Genomic DNA, 21722 nt, shown 5'->3' on the forward strand with positions numbered 1-21722 from the left:
TCTTTAAGCTTAGTATCAGAACAGAGAAAAAACAATCTATCTTTGGACACAAGAAACAACCTTAACTTTGTCTGAACCTCCACGACTACAGATCACACAACGCTGGGAAGTAAAACATAGAAAACTGAACTTCTCATTAAAGCATTGAAAAAACTAAAAAGGCACTTGAAGCTATTATCACTATATCTTCTTAATGGCCTCAAGTGGAGACTACAATAATAGCCAGAGTAGGCTATAAAAAACTGGTCAGAAATGGTAAGTAAATAACATAACATCAAAACCTAGTATAGATTGGAAAAAGAAAAAAGAAAGAAAAAATCCACCTAAGATGATAGACGAGTGTGAAAATGATTCCAAAAGGACCGCCACCAAGAAAAACCGACGGACTTGGGATGAATCCAGCGAAAAAGAAAAAGAACATTCTAACAGGAAAAAAAAGAAAAGAAGAATAACTAATCCACCCAGTGACAAAATAACCCAAAACCATAAATACCTACTCCTCGCCAGATCTTCTAACTGCATCCCTAGGTCTTCTCTCGGTAACCTTGTTGGAACCATCATAGTCATTAGAACCATCAACCATAAATGAGTCTTCAACATTATACTGGAAACGCTGCCGCAAAATACCATCTGCATTATATGGCCTCGCTCGATTCATCTCATATCTGTTGCTTCTTTTTCTTCTTTCATCATCACTGCCTTCATATTCACAACCCCTTGCAGCACTAGGAATATCGGAAAACCTTCTCAGGCGCATCGCAGGTCTAAAGTTCTCATCAGAATTCAATCTTCCTGCCCCACGCACTGAATCAAATATGTGGCTTTGCCTGAATGTCCTCACAGGTGATTTTCGGCCCCTGAAAGGCTCTAAAGCATCGTTTCGTTCATCAAACCATCTGGAATCATGTGGTGAGACATGCCCCCGTGGTCGTGACATAAAACTTTCTTCATAATCTGCTGCAAAACGCTTTTGAAATGGAAACCTTTCCCTATCAACTCTACCATTAGATCTTAAAACAGGAGACCTGCTGCGATGTCTCACTCCATCACTTCGCTCTCTTGATGAGAACCATGCACTGGGTGTGCGCCTTCTGGATCTTGATGGTGATTTTTTATAGGGAAAATTATAATGAGGTCGCCCCCCAGTAAGGGGAGTAAGGCTTCTATCTCTTCTAGCAAAACGATGTGGCACACGATTTGAGTATTCAGTAGAGTTGTCAGGAACGGACCTGTGATAATCCTCCCGAATTCCTCTCCTGATGCTTTGTGGATACCTTCTCAAATGACTCCTAGGACTCGTGGCTCTCACATGTACCATTCCTGTATCCACATCATAAGCATCCTCTCTTTCAGCCAGTGGTCTCCTTCGAATAAGGGGCCGATAGACACCATTAGAAGAATTCCAGGTTTGCCTGCGTGTACGATTCTCAAATCCAGCCTCCTCCGCTCCTTCCAAAACCATGTCATCTGAGACCATTCTATATCCACGGCCTTCAATAATACTTCTCGGTCTAGGAAGCCCCGAAGTGTAAGAGCCACAATAAGTAGGTGACTGGCGGTGTTTTGACTCCCAGTAGACTCCTGAAGAATTTAGGAAGTTACTGCGCATGGGGCTTCTGACACGTCTATCCCTTCCTACGAATTTGTCCACACAAGCCTCCCTGTAGATTCATGATATAACATTAATACTCCAAGACTTGAAGCACAAAACAATCAGCAATCAGGTAATTTCAAAAGAATATTTAAAGAATAAACCACATAAATATCAACAATGATAATAATCTAGCCACAAAATTCACCTGCTCCGAGTAAAAAATACAGGATCCTTTCTATGTAAGGTGTCAGATGATAATGGCCCCTCAATTCGTGACAGCAACTCCCTCTTGCATGCCCTAAAGTCACAAACTCTTGAACGGAAATCTTTAACATCATGCTGATCCACACAATCATCAGTATGTTTCTTTGTTTTGCTGCCATCAGACATATCTGCAATTCTTTTATCCAGGCTCAAGGGTTTTTCTCTTGAGTCATCTCCTTTGGCACAAAGTTCAATATGTTTTATCACCTCATCAGTAGCTGGACTCAATCCAGTTTCAACCTTAATTTTCTTCTGATTACTTTCTGCCCCCATGCCACAAAACCTATCTTCCTCAAATTCAGACCCATAATCCACATGTTCCACTTCTCCGTCTTCACCTTCGCTTTCCTCCCAGTAGTGCAAATCCTCTTCCCTCAACTCACCATCCTCAAATTGAGAATCATAACCAGCTTGGAGTACCTTAGAGTTTTCCTTCCCGGCAATGTGAACCGTATCATCTTGAAAAACATCAGAATCATATGAGTCATCACAAGGATCTCCTTTACCGACCTTGCAAGAGCCACTTGAAGGGCCATTACCATATACTTGACATTCCTCTACAACAGCAACAGAACCTCCATGAGATTTTTGCATCAGCTCCTCGGATTCAGCATGTACTGAAGAATTAATTTCAGCAATAGTATCTGCAGAAGCACTTGATGCATGAATACTTTCACACATAGGTGAACCACAGCAATCACCTGCACCTGCTCTAACTGAAGTCTCGACACCAGCAGAACCAGTCTTCATCTCTTGGGAATCCTTGGCATCATCAATATGCATGTCAGATCCTCCTCCAGACTCCTCTCCGTCTTCATTTAGGATATTTTTGTCAATCTTGCAATGATCCGTATCTACATCTCGTACAGGACAAGAAACAACATCAGTCGGCTTGGGCTGAACACTGTGTGCACACAAAACCTCACTCTCCAAAGCACAACTTCCTGTCATCTGCTTGACAGTAGTGTGGGAGGGTGACACAGCCATACTTCCCATGTAAACACCTTTACTTGAATTATTAACATCAACATCAATGTTTTTGCCCACACTCTCAGCAGAAGCTTTTATGGAGGAAAGAGATTCTGTTGAGCATTCAAGGTCATTAAGAGTAGCAGCAAATAGGTCAGTATTACCCTCGAGGACAAAGCACGTTTCCGGTTCCTGTCCCTCCACATTTATTTTTTGATCATCAGCGTCTGAGCCTATCAATTCTGAGTGTGTGGTAACATGCCGAAACAAATCAATGGAAACCACCCTGTCAACAAGGTCATCTTTTGTGTCTTCAGGTTTCTGTGGATCGCCATTCATATCACAAGGTTGCTCCCAAGCATCTGTCACAACATTTAAGTCCCAATGCAACCGATGGTCATGAACAGGCAAAGGTTGATTTGTTGACATATCATCACTGGCATCGTGATACTTTTGTACACTAGAACCATCCTGAAAAGATGAGCACGTTACGATATCTTTACCAGCACTTTCATTCGGAGAGGTATTAATGATTTCAGATGATGCAATGGTTTCTTCCAAGGGCACTGTAGAAATTGATGGTTCAATTTGTTCCCTAGTCAATCCCTCCACTGATGAGTTGTCCTCTCGATTATCACCACCAACATCAATGCCGTCACTGCAGGCCACAGAGGCAAGAATCTCGATACCTGAAAAGTCATCACTGTAAACAAACTTCTGTTCATTTCCTTCTAAAATCTCTCGGTCACCTATATAGCTGTTCCTTGTTGCAACAGAACCATTGAGTGCCCTACGTTGCCGCCTACTACCAGAATTCACAGAAGACAATTGATCAGAACCGTGTTCAAAGTTTACAGGCTGCTCCGTAACTTCAATGTTGAATGGTGGTGATGGAGAGCGGAAAATAATTTTCCTCTTCTTAATTGGTACATGCTCAACTTTGTCACCAAAACGTCGTCCAAGAACAGCAACACCAAGCTGCCAAACAGACAAATAAGTAAGAAACAAATAAAGATTCAAACTTCTGAAACAAAATACATTCAAAAGCAATAAATAAAAGAGCAATCTTAACCTTCTCAGTGTCAGAAACTAATGCATCATCTGCCTTTTCAGCACTTCTGTCAGCAAGCCTGAAACCCATCATCCAGTTTCTAGCAACTGATTTTCTGGTGCGTCTGGTTGCACTCCTATAGCCTTTTGTTACTGTCTTCCATGTCCACCCAGGATTTATATAATTATTAAGTTCTACTCCTACTGTACTCATCACGCTCGTAGATAAAGATCCAACAATTCCTATTCCATCAACTGACAGTCCAGCAGAAGTATTGCAGGACACTGTTACTTCTGGATTGCCACCCGACACCAGGGAAGAGGTGCCAGCACAACTACTACTCTGCAACAAAGAAATTAAGTTCAATTAAACACAGTATACATTAACTAAATTTTAGATAAAAGGAGATTCCAAAACTTACTAAAAACTCGTTCTCTCAATCTTGTTAGATGCTTGATAAAATGAATTTCCTCTGTGTGATGGTAATATTATTCACGCCTCTAATGTCCTATGCCAATTGCCAACTGATAAGGGAAAGCAATAAATCAACAACAAAACCAGGGTGAGAATACAAGACAAACATATTAGAACAACTATTTCACCCAGTCAAAAAAAGAATAAGCACTGTTACAAGCCCAAAAGCTGATAACAAGACTGCCAGCATATGCCTCCATGGCTATAACCTTGAGGCAGATCTGTGTTAACCAGTTTTGAAGGAATGGTGGCTTCATCCTTCAACGAGAAAGATCAGCAGAAAAACTGCTATTTCCTCATTAACACTTTTGCGCACTGCGTACTATTCAAAGTACACTCCATCTACAACAAGGTAGGAAACGAAATCTATTTCAGAAGCAGGTATTTGATTTGTGCCCTTATCCATCAACAAGATAGTAGCCCGCTCCTAATCTCAAATCCTTCACTGAAACTCTAAGAAGATTGAAAATATATCTCAATTTAATCATTCTAAGCGGCAAATAAACAGCTAGGCAACTTGACCAGCTAGGGGCCAACATGTAATCTAAAAGCTCATTCATCCAAAGCCACATAACATGAAGCACAAGAACTGCACAAGAAGAATTGGCTTCACAGCCTATCTTATACACAAACACAGATGATAGATCCGGTAACTAAAAATAAAGAGAGAGTATCCGAAACCCCAACAAACAATACCAGATGACAGATTGGCGATGCTCTGCTTGCTTATGTACCAAGAAGAATTGGCTTCACATAACATGAAGCACAACAACTGCACAAGAAGAATTGACTTCACAGCCTATCTTATACACAAGGGCAAGTGGATGAGCCAAGAATTTTCCGCAAACCATAGATCCGGTAACTAAAAATAAAGAGAGAGTATCCGAAACCCCTACAAACAATACCAGAAGACAGATTGACGATGCTCTGCTTGCTTATTTACCCATGTCGACCAAGGATCTGAAGTTTACCAGGCCGATGATCAAAATAATCATGCTTGCTTATGTACCCATGTCGACCAAGGATCTGAAGTTTACCTGTATTATTCTTCTTCTACAAGGACCGCATCGATTGAAGATTCGTCGTAACACTCCTTCCACAGATTCAATCCACAGAACGAGATGAACAACAACCGTGTGTACGGATCTTCAAATACTTGCGTCGAAGAACAGCAGGATGATTCACAATTTCATGTTCTTCCTTCGTCAACGATCACAACGCCAGAAGTCGTAAAACCCCTGACTGTCCGATTGTCGGAGCTTCTTTTCTTCCGATAAATTTCTCCCTCCTTCTCTTTCGTTCTCTGAAAGCCAATCTTCTCCGTTTGGATTAATCAATAAGCAGAATACCTAGGAGAGAGCCCTATCACCACGAATTTATTATAGATTTTCTACCCAAACTACCCTCACTATACTTTCAAATTACCCACAAGGCCATGATCGGATTCCGGGTGGGATGATAAAAGTCAATAGTCAAATACTAGTGGCTAGTGGAAGGGTAAACTTGGCATTTCGATTTATCAATGAGGATGACAGGTTGCGAGTTTTCATTGGTGGCCTTTTTTACTTTTATTTTTCTTTCCTTTTATTCATATCATATCATATCCCTGGAATTTCGCTCAATTATTGTAAATATTAATTATCCCTTTCCAAGTTGGACCTTTCTTATCTCTTCCATAAACATCTATTCTGTGTATTATGTGTAAAATTTATCTTATCAAGCTGATTTCCTTGGATATAGTACCTTAACAATCCCTGAGATTTGTATAGAAATTAAATTATATTGTTTAGCATAAATCATCATTGCCCGTGCGACCAAACTATATAAACGAACTCATAAGATTCTTAGTTTGATTCTCACAGGAATATTTTTGTGGTCTCATGATGGATTTAGATCCAATTTATCGTGTTGTTAAGTGGAAAACTTTTATATGCACGGACTTAACGACGCGCAAGTGATGGAATATGGATCCTTGCTAGTCATGGAAATCACTTCAGAGTTGGTGAAGTTTGGGCGATGCTTTTGGGGATGAAAGTTGGTGAGTCATTGTGTATTTAAATCTTTTCCCAAAATCCTCATTGAAGGTGATTCTCCCATCTCAGATTGTGATTAATGCCCTTCAACGCCCATCCTTGTTCTCGAACTGGGCAATAGAAGGTTTGGTGACTGAGGGCCTGCTCATAGTCTGATAGTCATAGATGGATGCTTGGGCAGCTTTATGGGCCAATAGGTTGGCCAAATGGGCCGCATTAGATTGATTATCTGGTGAGCTGGAGTTCAAAACCATGGGGGACAGTTCAATTCATATGTGGTATGAGCGTCAGAGTATTGAGAAGACCTTTCCCCAGTATAAGAGGATCGAGAAGGATACATCTTTGGTGTATCAGTTATCGTGCCCACGATAAATATCGGATAGCCAAGTCCGGAGCGAATAACTGCTGAAAGCAATGAGAAGTCCTAAATTTTATGTTTAACGGACATCCCTACGGCTGCGTGATAAATCCTATATAAAAGAAGCTTCCTTCCTCAGCATTATTCGACAGCTTCCTAAATGTAACTTTTATTTTTCCACCTCATTTGTGGAACCTCCACGAGTTGGTGCTACCTTGCTTTTAATGTGTTCATTCCACGCATGGAACAATCCCAAAACACACACGAGGACAAAAAGTATACAGATTCTCTTCCTCTTTGTCAACCCAACTCTCGCAAATTGGGCTTACAAACCGTGTTTCAGAGAGTCAGTCACCCTTGGGCCTTGTCAGCCCCTCAAATGGGCCCATTTCAAAAAAAAACCCATTTATCAGACCCAAGCAACAGCTAAATAATGCCTTAAAAATGGCTTCAGTCTTCGAACTTGCTTCCTAGACCTGCCTGCCATTTATGAGGCAAAACTCAGGTAGCTACACCACTCATACAGTATGCAAGTATTTAACATCTGAATGCGTAAACTGATCAAACAATGCAATTGCAGTAATAATAAAAAAAACATGTTAAACAATGGCAATGTCATAATCCTATCACAATTTAGCTACATTATCTACCCAAATTCAAAAGAAGCAGGCATGATGAAGGAAAGTTTTCGTTTCAACCTGCATGGGGAGAAACAAACTGACAAACTGAAGTGAACATTGAAGTCCAATGTTTGGCCAACTATGGGGGAGTCACTCAATCAACTCAAAGTTGATGGACTCATCGTTTTCCATCCAACTCATACGAGCATATGGTGATCTTGGAGTTCCACAAGTAGGTGAATCGAGATCACTGAACGACTCATGCTTCCAGGAAATATGAGTTTCAGTCAGTGGTTCATCCATCTCATACAGTTCCATTTGCCTTGTGGGACTTCCAATCTGTACAAAAAGAAAGCAAAAAAGTCAATTCAAGTAATCAGCAAAATAAGGCTTGCCTTCTTTTTTTCCCCAACAGCAATCATTTTATTCGTTGCTAAAGGCAAGATAATCAGCACAAAACTATGCAAAAGCTCACATCATAAACGAGAAAATTTGATAAACACGAGGTGAGAGAGAAAAAATAAACTGACCTTCAAATTGCTTAAAGATGGGGTTGCCAAAGGAGTCTCTAGCTGTTTGGAACAATCTAAACATATAAAAAAACAAATGCATAAGTCCAGTCCCAGAAAAATAATAGATATTCAATGCTAATTGGGTATAATTTCAAGTACCATTATTAAGTCCAAGTATCTTGAGAAATTCATCCACATCCATAGCTCTTGTCTGTGCTTTGATGCACTCATTATGATCATGCAGAAATCCTTCCTCTGCAATTGCACTCGGATAAATTTTGTTCTCCGCAACAACAACGTTCAGCTTCGTACCTTGATTTTTCTTTGATGCCTCATGCAGACTTGGCTTCCCTGAATTTGAAATGTCACAAAGCACTTTTCTTCTGCTACCTGCCTGCACTTTCTCTGTCGCTTTTGAGACTGATTTCTTTTTGCTTGCCTCGAATGTGATTTTAGAAACACCAGTCTCTTGCTCGGTGAAGGAGAAAATATTGGAATTCTGCTTCTTTGATGCTTGATTTAAAGAAGGCTTCACTGAATTTGACAAGTCACCAAGCGGTTTCCTTCCACCAAGGCCTCCTTTTTTCACTGCTTTAGAGATATTTGTCTTGCCCCCTGCAGAAGCTACCGTCAACATACCCAAATTAGACCAGAATACTCTTAAAAAGTTTCAACAGAGATCTGCATTAGAAAGAACAAATAGTGAAGTACCATTGTAGTGGATATTCAGATTCTGATCATGAACTAAACCGCCAACTTGTGATGCCATTAATGCTTTCTATGCACAGAATTTGAATCAATATCCTGCAAAGAACAGAACGTGGTTTATGCAAAAGCAAACAAAGTAAAAAGTATGTTGCAAAACAAACACACATTTAGATGACATTCTAAGCTAAAGAAAAAACAAATACTCCATCACAAACTACCACATTACATAACATGAGAGAAAAAAAGAGTGCCAAAGTTCCGACCAAAATAACCCAAGTCATGTATGTCTCAGCTCCACATATTGATATGCAACTCTTTATCAGAATCTCTAAAAATAATCTTATTCTAGGGTTCAAGAACCAGACTGATCAAAACAGAAAAATCCAACAGCCACTTTGTGGAATCATCCACACAAGATACAACCTGGCTTCTGATACAAATCCCATAAGCCATTTTTCAGTGAAAATCGTGAAATTTTCTTCGAAGATCTATCCATTGACCATCTCCTCAGCATTCCTCCATGTCATTGCCACAATAATCATGAGAAACATACACAACTCAACTCCAATTGCGTACGAATATGTATTATATTCTCTGTCCGTGTGCCATTCCTATGTGATTCGCGTTTGTATGTAGCAATAGAATATTAAGTTTCAAATATTTGGGTTTCTGATCTTCTCCTATCTTGTCTCAGATACCGAAAAAAATCTTTCAATGTTAAACTGTTAAATATTAAAGCCCAAGTGATAATCTCAAATAAAAACCCCAATGCTTCCTCCCAGAAAGAAATGAATACCTAAACGAATGAAATTTAATTTTCAAAAATTTCTGTTCTCCACTCTCCATCTTCTCTAAGAACTCAAACCGAGCAGAAACTAACTTCTTGTTAGCAGTTCTCTCTCCTTATTTCAAACAATTTCACAAAACCCCAACTTTCATGTTATCACCTTCGAAAAAAGACGGACATAAATAAGAAGCTTCGGCATATCCATATTTCCTAATTCCTATTCGCAAAATTTGAAAACCTCAAATGTACACGAAGTATTCCAAGTATTTCTCGCACTTAATCGAGTTACAGTCACCGCAACTATGAATCCCAAACAGCAAGGATCTGTAAAACGGTTCAACAATTCCTTAAATTACCCAAGATTTTCTTCTCAACCGACAGAAAACCCAACGAAGTACACATTCTTTATTCAAACTCGAGAGAGAGAGAGGGAATCCCCTATATTGAAATACGAGAAGCACGAGAAACCCACCAAAGATTAACGAAAAAGAAATTCTAAAGAGAATACTCACTGATGGGTATTGATGGATTGTTCCTCTCTAGATTACTGTATATCTGCGGCTATGGAGAACTTCGCTTCCCTTCGCAATAGAAGTCTAATTTTCTCACTTTCGAATCGTGAAAGTGCTCTGATTTCCCTCTGGTTAGTGATTACCATTTACCAATGTGTTTTATCAAATCTCAAACGGGAGGTTTCTTCGCTCTTCGCTCTTCCCTATACAGGAGGGATAATGGGTTTCCAACGGTAATATTTTACTCTGTTACACAATGCCCTCGATTAAACAATTAAATACAATAATGGCATGGAAGTCCAGACACGTGTTCTGTGACTCAAAAACATATTTTTTTAGGTGATTTATCAGTAACTCTATCACTCATTAACGACAATGCCAAGGAAATTTCAATTTAATAACTCAAGTGAAGCTTAAGGAGACTTTTTACATGATCTATGTATAAAAATGCTGAAATTCAAACATTGAATGATTGAACACCCACAAGAGAATGGTAAAAAAGGAGTCAGCAGGCTCCTATAAGGGATGGGAAAAAAAGGATTCCGGATTGATTTTGGGTCGGATAAAAACAAGTGTTTATAAAATACTATTTACATATCTAAATTCTAATACGGATTGAATTTCGGAGGATACTTAATTGACCAAACCCGGAGATTGATTTAAAACCAAATAAGTAAATCAGACAACAACCTAATTGAAATCTGGGTCCAAACAAATAAATAGGTCAAGGTTTATGTTTTTAAACCATTCCTCAATTTTAAACCGGACAAAAATTCTCCTTCTAAACTCAAATTTCAGACATATAACTTACGTCCAACTTTGATTTAATCAAGATTGGTCAAATTTCATCATCATTCCGAAACTGAACAAAATTTTACCAACCCCAATCTCCTCAGTAACTTTTATGGCTTATAACACACATTTTTCAAGGCAAATTAAGAAGGCAACAGAAAGACTATAAATTTTTATGGGACATGACCAACTACATAAATCGGTCCACAGAAGCATTAGTGCAAAAACAACAGCACTGAAAGCTATCTTAAAGACAACTTTTAGTAATCTTTTCATGACCAAAAACATAACAAACAGTTAAAATGCTTTTACCAGCCTACTAGTTGAGAATCCTAGCCAAAATTATTATAAAAAAAGAAAAGAAAAGAAAAGCATAGCCATTCACTTCTGCTTCTTCGGCATGCGGTAGCCGCCAATCACACAAGCATGGTCTCGCTCAAACGGTTCAAGAGTGACCTGCTCAGCAGGCTTGAACTGTTCTTGCTGGAGCTTCTTCACCTCACTCTCAAATACTGCCTCAGCGGGAACGGTGCAATCAATGCAATTTGCCTAATAAAATAGACCCACCACATGTTAATTTTAAGTTTAACAAACAGTGACGTGAAAGTTCTAAACGATTATTAGAGGTACCAACAGGACAAACTTACTATCATCTCTAGATTACAATTTACAGATTAACTTCGACATTCAAACATCACAAACAGATCATACAACTAGACTGACAGTTCTCAAATTAAAATATAAATCACCAATGATCTTAAAACTGACCTTAATTGAAATGACAAAATGACCACCAACTTTCAGAAAGTAAGAAGCGTTCAATGCTAAAATCCTTGCCTGCAAAGATACAAACCCATGGAGCAAACACCACTAAGATACATAGAACCGAAAAAGAAAATAGGAAATTTTAGGAACCAACAGCTGTTTCGCTCTTTCTGATTCAAGTTTTTTTTTCTCGCATGCACCAAACTGTAAGACAATTAAAACCTATGTAAAAGCTCAACATAATATCCAATCTGAGAAAACAACATACTACTTTTATTAACCAACACAGTGCAAACTGCTAAGTCAGTAAAAACGCAAGCAGAAAACCACGGTAATGGGACAAGGATGGAAAAGCACCTCAAAAGAGAAGTTTGGTTCCGGTGCCTACTCAAATTAAGAAAAAGATGGCAACACAAGCAGAAGGTTTGTAACGATAAGCTCATTAAGCTAAATCAGGAAGTTGAGATAAAGTAACATTCTGCTTGTGTTGCCAATCTTTTTCTTAATTTGATGAACAGCTCAAAAGAAAAGTTCGGTTTCAGCTCCCAGTCATTTGAAGAAAAAGAAGGGGAAAAGGAAGCAGAACCTTCCAAGGCTGAAAAGGGAATATCACCATTACTGGCTAAATAAGGGAAGAGAGAGAGAAGAAAGCTAAGGCATAGGACTTAAGTTGACAGTTGAGGGAAAAGATGGAGGGATTGGATGACCTGAGAGAATTAAAGTACAACTCATTAATCAGCTACTCCAGCATTCTTTCTCAGATTTCAATATGACTCAATGGAACTTACAGTTTTCCAACTGTAAGGTTCAGATTCAACAAGGTACGAGTCATGCGGATAGTTCAAGCAATTTACAATAATAGACATATTTACATTTACCACTCTTGAAGACTGAAGGCACAACGTCTAAACCTATATATGACAATTACCTAAAACATCCAATTAAAGTGCAATAGCTTTAAAAAACAACCTTGTAATCTGTGTTACCATAAAAGCCTAATGGAAAGAAGAACAAAAACAACAATTCATCCAAGAAAATGCAAACACCATAAAATAAAAAAAAACATTTGAGACCAGTAAGCTAAACACTTAAAAGTTTAAATCACTTCATTCGTAAAAGAAAACGTAAAAGTATTTGCAACTTTTATGTTATCACCTTAGAAAATGCTGAGTTAAATAGGTTAGGACCATAGAGGATTTGCATAATTTTGCAAACCTGACCAAGAACACATGAAAATCATACATGACAACTGACAAGCAGTGTATAAATAAGGAAAATTCATGTCTGATGCTCTTAAAAATGATTAAGAAAAAAAAGATGTTGATATGAGCATCAGAAACTCGGGATTGCATCACCCATAATGTCTTGAAGGGGAATCCGAGTAGATCCTCATATGCAGTATCATAGAGAAAAACGAGGGGAAGAAAAGCAGACAAAAGTCACCCAAAAATAGAAGGAAAAAGAAAAGAAACTCAAGAAGAGGTGTAAAATTGCCATTGCATCAGAGACTCGAGTTTGCATCATCCATAAAGTCCTGAAGGGGAATCCGAGTAAAACTCATCATATGCATTATCGTTAGGCCAACGATATAATACAAGAAAAGAAAGATACATCTAAAAGATAAAAATCACAATAAATATATACTAAAAAATCAGGGAAAAAAAAACCATCAAGACAGTAAAAAGAGATTATAGACAGGTTTATTAGACAAACAGATAGCACATCAAAAAGAGTGGAAAACAATATAATAAATCAAAGGAAAGTTCAAAAAGATGAAAAAAAAATAACAGCCAGCAATGAAATTTTCAAATGCTAAATGAACTTACAAAATTAGTAAAGAAAAAGAAAAGAAAAAAGGAACAGATGTCATTTTTAGTAGCAAGGAAAAAAATAATCCTCAAAAAATTTGAATAATTTTAGTGCATCATATCGACATGCAATTATCAATGAACATGACAGTATTCATGAATAGAGAATGTGCATTCTCAAATGCTTCTTGATTGTTCAAGAATATGAGAGCTATCTCCTGCAACAGATCTGTGACAACCTTCTCAGAAAAAACATGAAATCAATCTATACAAACAAAATCCACATAACGAGCAAACCTGATCAGGCTGGGCAACATCAGAAAATATCACATCCACCATTCCCACCAGCATCCTGTACTTGGCCGGATGTCTGGCATCTTCAATGATTGGGATCACATTGGTTCGCTTCTTTGCCATGTTAACCAGGTCTCTACCACTTCTATGGGAAAACTCCACAGCATAAACCACTCCATCCTACCAAAGAAAAGAGCAGTATGTAAGAACCTTCTTTGCATTAAAATGAACCAGAAAACCAAACATACAGAAAACTAACTTACGGGGCCAACAATGTCAGAAACATGAGAGACAGTTGTCCCAGAAGCCGCTCCAAGGTAGAGAACTTTGGCACCAGGTTTCTTAATTTATAAGAAATAAAGTATTAACAAAAGTATTATGCATGTGTAGGCAAAAGAATCAGTAACTATCCAATCCTTACAATCCAGATGTTGTCAACACCACCAAGAATGGCAGCTGCCAATTTTGAACGGAAGGGGTTCCAAACCCTGTATTCAACTTTAGTTCCATCTTCATTCTGGGAAGGAAATAAAAACAATTTGAAAGTTAATACACGAATAAAACGCAATTACAAAATAATGACAAATAAAAACAAAAGATGAATCTTTACCTGCACAGAGATCCTCTTCTCGTTGTACACAGTTTCACCAGGTATCAAATTCTTAGTAACAAGTGCGTCCTCCTTACCCTTGGCGATGAACACACCCTCGTGTCTATGAGGCTCTACCACAACCTTACTCCCACCCTTCATTCCACCACCGCGTCCACCACGGCCCCTTCCTCCACCACGTCCGCCTCGCCCTCCTCCTCGGGCACTCTGGAAGCCACCTCTGTCACCACCTCTACCACCTCCGCCTCTGCCCCTGCCTCCATCACCCCTACCTCCTCTAAATCCACCACCACCACGGCCTGCAATTTTCATTTCAAGAAACATACATCATTCGTCTAAATTTTGCTAAAGCAAACAAACAATCTTATGATTACCAAGGGTTCAACTATATCGCAATGACGCATTCAGCAACAAGCTGAAGCTAAAAAAACTTTAAATAACGAAAGTAAAACCTCGTTTTCAGAAATATACACAAATTTTCAGTTACCTAATAAGCAGGAAGAACCACTTCAACTCATCACATAAACAATAAGTTTTCCCAGTTCATGAACAAAGAAAATCAAATCTGGACTAGTAAGTTAACTCGGTGATCTAACTCAGCAGACAACGTGAAAACATGTAGATATATTTATTTCTTCCCGATTTAACAAAAGGATAGTGAAAGTTCATTCTATACCAGATATGGAGGATTCAAAAGCACCAAACAAAACCCTAACTAGTACTTTGCTTGCTGATAAAAGTTAAGCAGGAAACAAAAACACAATCAAGACTCAATTCTCTCTTCCTTCTCGTCTAATTTCCCTTACTATGTAAAGGAATAAACAGAAAATAAAATAGCAATCAGTTACCTCTTGGAGGTCTCATATCTGCGAGACTATGAAAGAGATATGGAAGAGAACGAAGAGAAAATTTTGGGTTTTGGACTACAATAACAATAAGATGGGCAGAGAGAGGCGCACTGGAGTCTTTTAAAACGACAACCAGGGTTTAGGGTTTTCTAAATTTGTCTGGCTGCGCTTCGTTGTTTAGGGTTTTCTGATGAGCTGCCCGTAGTTCCGTGCAAATGGGCCCAGCTTAATTTGAAGGCCTAAATAACCCAATCATCCCCCAAACCCAAGGGCCAAGGCATCTGAAGCCTAATTTGAAGGCCCACTTATCCAATCATCTGCTAGGCCCATCAGAAGCTTGCCCTATTCCGGTTTCTTTGTGGATTTTTTTTTAAAGCCCATCTGAATATGTGCTCATCTGGATTTCTAGGTCTCTTGTAAAAAATAAAGGTTCTGCTCAAATTACCAATATTTTATTTACTAGAAAGGAAAAAGCGTACATTGTCTTTTTTATTTTTTTTATAAACGTTTTGTCCTTTAAACATCCAATATGAGCTTAAACTCGGGCCGTTAGACTTGCTCGCACAAAAATTTCTCATCTGAAAACATAATAAATTTAACCAAAAACCAATGCATTGGCAGAAAAATATCGATTCCAATAAAAATCAAACTCAGGACTTTCGAATCATTTAGATTAACGTAGTCTTGAAACTCAATATCTCGTCGTTATTACACATTAAAAAACTATCATGTTGTCATAGTTTTTGTTTTCTTCACAACCAAAAGGGGACAGAGAGATAGGAAAGGAAGGCACATACTATAAATGTGGTACCACCACCATCACCATGGTCCATGGTAGTCAACTCATTTTGAAATATTTTTTTATGAAAACTGATGTAAGAACTTACTTTGGCTGTAGCCAGTGGGTGCCATAAGATACCACATTCATACCATGACATTTGAAAATCTCAATCAAATGGGAAAAAAAAAAAAGAAAGAAAGAATTTCCTCGTTATCATAAATGTGGTACCACACTACCACGGCCATGGTCCATGGCAATCCAGCTTATTTTAAAATAAATTTTATCAACCTAATATAAGAATTTAATTCGAATATATATAACTAGTAGGGGCCATAAGAGACCACATTCATATCTTGACATTGGAAAGGCACACCAAGGGGACAAAAACTTGTTAATTTCAACCGTGCTTCAGAAAAGAGAGAGAGATAGAGAGACTATTTTACCCTTTGAAAAAATGAAGAACCGTCGGATGTTCTTAAGCATGATCCAACGGTGGAAATTGTGACTACAGAAATCCACCAAATCCGACACTCTCTTGTCATGATTGGTTTTCTTTTATTAGTAGTACCTTGTAAATATTATGCCTTCTGGATTGCATCATCAACATGATATTCCCCATCCCAACTCACCATTCACTCCATTCCAATTCAAATCCACACAATATAAAAGCAACAAAATTATAAAAACTAAGGTACAATTACCATTGATAGTTCAAAATTACCCCTCCTATGAGATACTTACACGTCTCACATATTTACAGGAGAGGAGTTGATTAGGTTAAGGAACATCTAGGCACGCCAATCTGTTACCTCACTCCTCAGTACAATCTAACAATCATAATTTCGGAAACCCCGAGTGTACCGTGGTGTAATCCTCACCGAATTGGAAGAGAATCAAGAGGGGGTGTTCACTCTCGGATATCTCGCTCGCGATCAAGAACAATTAGTTATTTCATGTTCATATAAAAGGGGACCTCCATTCAATAAATTATTTCCAACAATTTCACTTTTGTCTACTAGTTAAAACTCAAGGCATCGAGTAATATCGACAACCCTACTACCTACAAGCTAACTTGAGTCATAGTGTCCCCTAAGCTACACTTCGAAAACCCCTAAAACTCACACTACATTCAAATCTCTAGTCCAACCACCTAATACGTCAGTAAAATTGAGGAGCCGGACAATCAACTAGTCGGTCTGATTTCGCCGCTGATCATCAACCATTTTGTATCATCTTTTACAACTTGGTAGATGGATGCGTTGTTTTATGAAATATGAATATAGAGCATAGCACCCAAAAGCCCAATGAACGTAGTCGGCGGCTTTTCTGGCAGCATTCTCAGTTGTTTTTTATTAGATTTACAAGCTTGGTTAGATAATAGTTGCGATCCCCCAGTTCATCGCTTTGGTCTATTTCCTTCTAGCTTTTAAGTTTTTGCCTGATAAAAAATAAAATAAAATAAAAAACCCCAAAACTGGCAACCAATACCAAACTGGCACTTGGAGGCCTTTAAATTGAAGCATGGCGTGCCTCATAATTACGAACACAATCTTTTCCATAACTACTTCCTCCACACCACATTTGCAGAATCAATTGCAATTTGCAATCCATATCTCAAGAATGCACTACACAATCTCTTCCAATCCCATGCAATGAATGGACTATTAAACACATTTCTAAATGCAGATACACAAATGTAGGTAGTGGCCGATGTGGGTTCAACTCAATATGATTTTATTACGTGTGAGTAATTGAAAAATAAATAGCTGGATAGGTTTAATGAGACAACAAAGAAGGGTGTGAATCACGTGATCCTAACATTAATAAATAATAAATACTAGAAAATATCTATATTTGATTTCAAATAAATAGATCAACGAGAGGTGATCGATTGACAATCGACTAAATTATATACATATATCCAAAGTTCGATTACAAAGAGAGTGGCATGATGTGAAAGATAACCTGGTGTGTGAGCAGCTGAGCGCATTAAAAATATCGAATTATTTGTATCGGAACAAATACATTAATATTCCGTACATAATACTAAAATCTCAACGTTGTGCACGTGAAAACCCTACAAGATCTCTAGAATTGTACATGCCTTTAAGTAACCAATATATACTTGACACATAACTGGAAAATTCTTAAAAATAATTGCATCAAATAAGCAAGACAGCCAAGCCCTTCTTGGTTATTATCAAACACTGCACATAAACTTTTCATCAAATCCAAACACAATTTTTATTATTATCTCTTCTTTTGTTGAGGGATTTTTCTTCTTCATTTTCCTTCCACATTTGGCATTTTCTCAGGAAAACTTCTGAAAATACTATAACAATTAATTAATAAGACAATAATGACGAGACTGAAATTAACTCCAAGCAGATGCAACGGTTAGGGTTCGACCCATCCAGCCAAAGCAAACCCCTCCGTTCTCTTCTTTGACGGTGAACCCCCGGTTGACTCGGTTTCCTGAACTCAGCCTCGCACGCATTGACTCGGCAACTTTCGGACTCATTGGTTTCAAATTGAATCCAGCCATTCCCATCCGGGCCCGCCACTTCCCAAACAGCTCGCATCTCTCCAACCGGTCCCTACCCTCGCAAGCAACCGAGTTGCCGAGTTTACGACCCAGTCCCTCTTCTACTTTGACTCGGTCTGCCTTGTCCCTAGCCACGGTGGTGGCCTCAATCGAGTCAAATAACGCTCCATAATATGACCACACCTCTCCCACACGCGCCACGAACGGCGCCGTATTCGTGTTCATCTCCTGCTCAACCAGCGTCACTACGCGCGGTGCCAATCCTTTCACGCGCCGGAGAAGCTCGTCCCGTGGATTCTCCGTCGAGACACTCTCGTCTGGTATCCGGTACAGATTGAAGGCGAAATTCACCGCCAGCGGCTCGTCCGGTTCGCAACCCAGTGAGTCACGACTCAAATTACTGATTTTCTGACCCACGACCACATTGAAATGTAAAGAAACCCCGCCCTGCTCAGCGTGCTGGCTCAACATTTCACCAACCTGCCTCAGCCTTTCTTCGCTACCATCATCTGAGACAGCGGTAATCTTGAGAGTAACAGGCGGCTTACCACTCTGACGCGAGGAGAGCGCGTGCAGAAGATTCACGTACTGGCCTCCTTGGCCAAGATCGAAATCAACAACATGTAATTTATCTGTGTTTGGCTCGCCTACTGTGGCGTCAAGGATAGCTTGATTCGCCGCCATGAAACCGTGCTTGAAACAGGGAGAAAAATCGTAAAGCAGCTGAATCGAACCAATATGATCTTTACCATAAAGCTCCGCGACAGGAGGCGGGCTCTCGAAAGAGTTCGAGCGTGATTTCAGCGCCGACAACATGTAATTCGTCACTCGCTGCTCAGAATTGCCCTTCGTGTTTGCAAACTGCGACAAGCGTGACAAGATCTCGGTGGCCGCCTCTGCTTTCCCATCGTAAATGGCGGTGGCAGCCTCGATTACAGACTCTTTGGAACAATTCGAGACGCGGGTGGCCGCTGATGAAGACAACGAACACGAAGAAGAGGTCGACGAGTTTGTTGGCGAAGGAGAAATCGCCGTAGGACTTGACGAGCTGAACAGGCTCTGCATCGTCTCTGACCACGCGCTATTAGTATTCGTAATAACAGACACCGCGTCTCCCTCATCGTCATCGTTGTCGTCAAGGAGCTGCTTCTCAAGCTCCTGCAGCCTATTCAACATCTTCTCCGATTCCTGATTGTTTATACCAGATATTCCCTTCTGAACGACACCGGAATGTAACATAGGCCCTGCGTTCATCTGCGATAGGTGGTACGGCCTCAGCTGTTGTAGAGGCGGCAAACCGTAGCGCTGCTGCTGCGACAAAGCAGAAGCCGGCGAGAAAGAAGACAAATAATGCATATCAGAAGACATGTTAGCAGACAATTCAGTCGGAGACAGGGTGGATATCGGAGATGTATTCTGATACATCCTTGGCTTCATAGAACGGAGATATAGTCCGTTTAATTGCTGTGGAGTTTGGTATGTCTGATGTGATTGGAAGTCAGCAAGCGTTCGCTTTCCGATCAGGCTTTGCGTGGCTGTTCTCTGTTGAGCGATCTGCGAGGCTGGGTCGAGGAATATTTGAGATAGCTGGGGTCGGTAAGGAGACTGAGAAACATTATTGTTCATGGCGGTGTTGATGGATCTACCTCCGCTGTAAAATTCCGGCACTCCGCCGGAAAATCCCGATGACATTTTTCCTCTCCGGCGATCAACAGAGAGGCGATTATAGTTAGAACTGGTAAAATTCAGAGGAAACGCATGAGAGAGAATGCGAATGGGAGGGGGAGAGAGAGAGAGGTAGGTTTCGCAAATTCTGGTTTCGTGAGAATATTTTCTTTTTCCGGGAAATTTATTTTAAAGGGGAAAAGTGAAGCGTTTTTATAGAAACATATTCGGTGTGAGTTTTCCACCGTTTGATCGTCAATGATCGAATGGTTTGTGGTATTTCAAAGCAATGAACGCTGATTAGTTATCTGGCACACGCTTTTCATTCATCGCCTAGTTGTTTCACTTCATTGTTCAAGTCAAGTCGTATCCACGCTCACCCTCACAGCGTGTAAACACAACACCAATAACACCGATTCTAGTGCGAGATTATGAAGAATCGCGTGAACACGCGATAGTGAAACGATTTGGAGAGAATTTTGTTTGAATGAAACGCTCTTTATACAGCGGTGATCCCCTGACTGGACAGTTACGAACTATTTCTTAAAAGCTAAAGACAGGAACCCAAGGAATGCAATCCAGAACATAATGGAAAGTGACGGTTCTAACACGTGTAACAAGAGGAACGAGCCTTGCCAAACTGTTCGGTAAATGCGAAGTCAGTTTTCAAAATTCTCTTCCCTGGGTTCGCTGATTCGAAACTCCAGTAGCTGGATTGTCCAAACCTATGATTCCCGGTTGATTCTTGAGTGTTGACGCACACGTGTAGGTCATCAACCTGACCTCTGATCTCATAATTTTCAAAAACAGAAAGTTGTCCACCTCCTTGGGGGAGGGACTCTGGCGCGTAGTTGTAGTTGTAGTTGTAGTCGATTTTGGTTTGGGGTGGCCAAAAAAAATTTTGATTTTGAATCGGATAACAACACGTATTTATGGGATAATTGGATGTATTTAATTTATAAAACTAAAATTTATTTAAATTCAAACAAGTAAATCGGACAATAATTTAATCTGGATTAGAGTCCGGATAAGTAAATCGGACAATATTTATGTATTTGAACCCAGACAAAAATTTATGTTTTGATATGGATTTCAGACATATAACAACTTATGTCAAAATTAGATTTAATCCGAGTCAAACAAATTCAATTATCCAGACCGGACATAAATTTTTTAAAATCTAATTAAAATAATTAAATCTAAATACATGTTTGAGATTACTTGATAAATCAAAGGTTAGTGTGGACTTGATGTGAGTATACTTAGGAATTGAGGCGAGTATTAATCTTCCAAAGCTACCAAACTCTCATTGTTTACACTCTTTACTGGTGAATGAATTATTTAATATTAAGAAAGTATGAACAGTTGGGAAAACAATATTGTCAATGCTCTCAGTCACGGATATACCCTTTATGGTACATGGCCTACATGGAATTCTTTAATCACATTCTAAGACAAGTTGTTGAGGTATTTTTTGGATTTTAACGATGCTATACTAAATAAAACATCTGGTACGAGCAATCACAACGATTGTTTTTTTTGTATGAATAATGTATGGGGATTTGTGTTTTATTGATGTGATTGTATTGAGAGACATGTTTTATTGATATGGTTGAGAATGGAAATAAGATGGATATAATGGTGTAAATTTGTTGACTTTATTTTTGTGTAATAGAGGTAATATCAAATATTGATTTTTGTGTCAAAATTTGTGTGTATATGTTGAAGTGAG

General features: G+C 39.2%; 4 protein-coding genes and 2 non-coding genes across 11 annotated transcripts; all 6 read right to left on the bottom strand.

Annotated features, from left to right (window-relative positions):
• Nucleotides 1-113: 113 nt before the first annotated feature.
• LOC120004084 lies at nucleotides 114-5701 on the bottom strand. Of its 6 annotated transcripts, none has more exons than XM_038853322.1 (5): nucleotides 5390-5701; nucleotides 4300-4402; nucleotides 3900-4215; nucleotides 1800-3805; nucleotides 114-1661 (listed from the first exon to the last, which is right to left on the bottom strand). In XM_038853322.1, the coding sequence occupies exons 3-5, from the start codon at nucleotides 4089-4091 to the stop codon at nucleotides 494-496; spliced, it is 3366 nt and encodes a 1121-aa protein (XP_038709250.1). In that variant the 5' UTR covers nucleotides 4092-4215; nucleotides 4300-4402; nucleotides 5390-5701; the 3' UTR covers nucleotides 114-493. The 6 variants fall into 6 exon arrangements, with proteins under 6 accessions (XP_038709250.1, XP_038709247.1, XP_038709251.1 ...); XM_038853319.1 differs by having other exon boundaries at nucleotides 3900-4220; XM_038853323.1 differs by having other exon boundaries at nucleotides 5049-5701.
• Nucleotides 5702-7174: 1473 nt separating this feature from the next.
• On the bottom strand, nucleotides 7175-10307 carry LOC120004326. The gene is made up of 5 exons (XM_038853641.1): nucleotides 9883-10307; nucleotides 8587-8679; nucleotides 8035-8499; nucleotides 7894-7949; nucleotides 7175-7702 (listed from the first exon to the last, which is right to left on the bottom strand). The coding sequence occupies exons 2-5, from the start codon at nucleotides 8642-8644 to the stop codon at nucleotides 7514-7516; spliced, it is 768 nt and encodes a 255-aa protein (XP_038709569.1). The 5' UTR covers nucleotides 8645-8679; nucleotides 9883-10307; the 3' UTR covers nucleotides 7175-7513.
• A 510-nt stretch (nucleotides 10308-10817) lies between these two features.
• On the bottom strand, nucleotides 10818-15155 carry LOC120003264 (rRNA 2'-O-methyltransferase fibrillarin 2-like). Its single transcript, XM_038852170.1, has 7 exons — nucleotides 15000-15155; nucleotides 14152-14450; nucleotides 13963-14058; nucleotides 13805-13882; nucleotides 13545-13721; nucleotides 11443-11511; nucleotides 10818-11223 (listed from the first exon to the last, which is right to left on the bottom strand). The coding sequence occupies exons 1-7, from the start codon at nucleotides 15013-15015 to the stop codon at nucleotides 11056-11058; spliced, it is 903 nt and encodes a 300-aa protein (XP_038708098.1). The 5' UTR covers nucleotides 15016-15155; the 3' UTR covers nucleotides 10818-11055.
• LOC120004640 lies at nucleotides 12768-12838 on the bottom strand. Its single transcript, XR_005469570.1, has one exon. It is a non-coding gene; the product is annotated as a small nucleolar RNA snoR60 (small nucleolar RNA).
• Nucleotides 12937-13009, bottom strand: LOC120004639. The gene has a single exon (XR_005469569.1). It is a non-coding gene; the product is annotated as a small nucleolar RNA snoR60 (small nucleolar RNA).
• A 2792-nt stretch (nucleotides 15156-17947) lies between the features above and the next one.
• Nucleotides 17948-20181, bottom strand: LOC120004028 (scarecrow-like protein 8). The gene has a single exon (XM_038853238.1). It carries the CDS (start codon nucleotides 20015-20017, stop codon nucleotides 18155-18157), a length of 1863 nt encoding a protein of 620 aa, XP_038709166.1. The 5' UTR covers nucleotides 20018-20181; the 3' UTR covers nucleotides 17948-18154.
• Between the last annotated feature and the right edge of the window lie 1541 nt (nucleotides 20182-21722).

The sequence above is a fragment of the Tripterygium wilfordii genome, chromosome 8 (genome assembly GCF_013401445.1).
Source record: "Tripterygium wilfordii isolate XIE 37 chromosome 8, ASM1340144v1, whole genome shotgun sequence".
Lineage (NCBI taxonomy): Eukaryota > Viridiplantae > Streptophyta > Magnoliopsida > Celastrales > Celastraceae > Tripterygium > Tripterygium wilfordii.

What these genes read in the sequence shown, in the direction of transcription:
- LOC120004326 (XM_038853641.1), bottom strand. Translation starts at nt 8,644, where the DNA reads ATGGCATCACAAGTTGGCGGTTTAGTTCATGATCAGAATCTGAATATC. An exon ending in TCTGAATATCCACTACAATG is followed by an intron (nt 8,500 to 8,586) that starts GTACTTCACTAT and finishes TGTTGACGGTAG; the next exon opens with CTTCTGCAGGGGGCAAGACA. An exon ending in GATACTTGGACTTAATAATG is followed by an intron (nt 7,950 to 8,034) that starts GTACTTGAAATT and finishes TTATATGTTTAG; the next exon opens with ATTGTTCCAAACAGCTAGAG.
- LOC120004028 (XM_038853238.1), bottom strand. Translation starts at nt 20,017, where the DNA reads ATGTCATCGGGATTTTCCGGCGGAGTGCCGGAATTTTACAGCGGAGGT.
- LOC120004084 (XM_038853322.1), bottom strand. Translation starts at nt 4,091, where the DNA reads ATGAGTACAGTAGGAGTAGAACTTAATAATTATATAAATCCTGGGTGG. An exon ending in TAGTTTCTGACACTGAGAAG is followed by an intron (nt 3,806 to 3,899) that starts GTTAAGATTGCT and finishes TCTGTTTGGCAG; the next exon opens with CTTGGTGTTGCTGTTCTTGG. An exon ending in GTATTTTTTACTCGGAGCAG is followed by an intron (nt 1,662 to 1,799) that starts GTGAATTTTGTG and finishes ATGAATCTACAG; the next exon opens with GGAGGCTTGTGTGGACAAAT.
- LOC120003264 (XM_038852170.1), bottom strand. An exon ending in GTGTTGACAACATCTGGATT is followed by an intron (nt 13,883 to 13,962) that starts GTAAGGATTGGA and finishes TTATAAATTAAG; the next exon opens with AAACCTGGTGCCAAAGTTCT. An exon ending in ATTTTGTCATTTCAATTAAG is followed by an intron (nt 11,224 to 11,442) that starts GTCAGTTTTAAG and finishes CTATTTTATTAG; the next exon opens with GCAAATTGCATTGATTGCAC.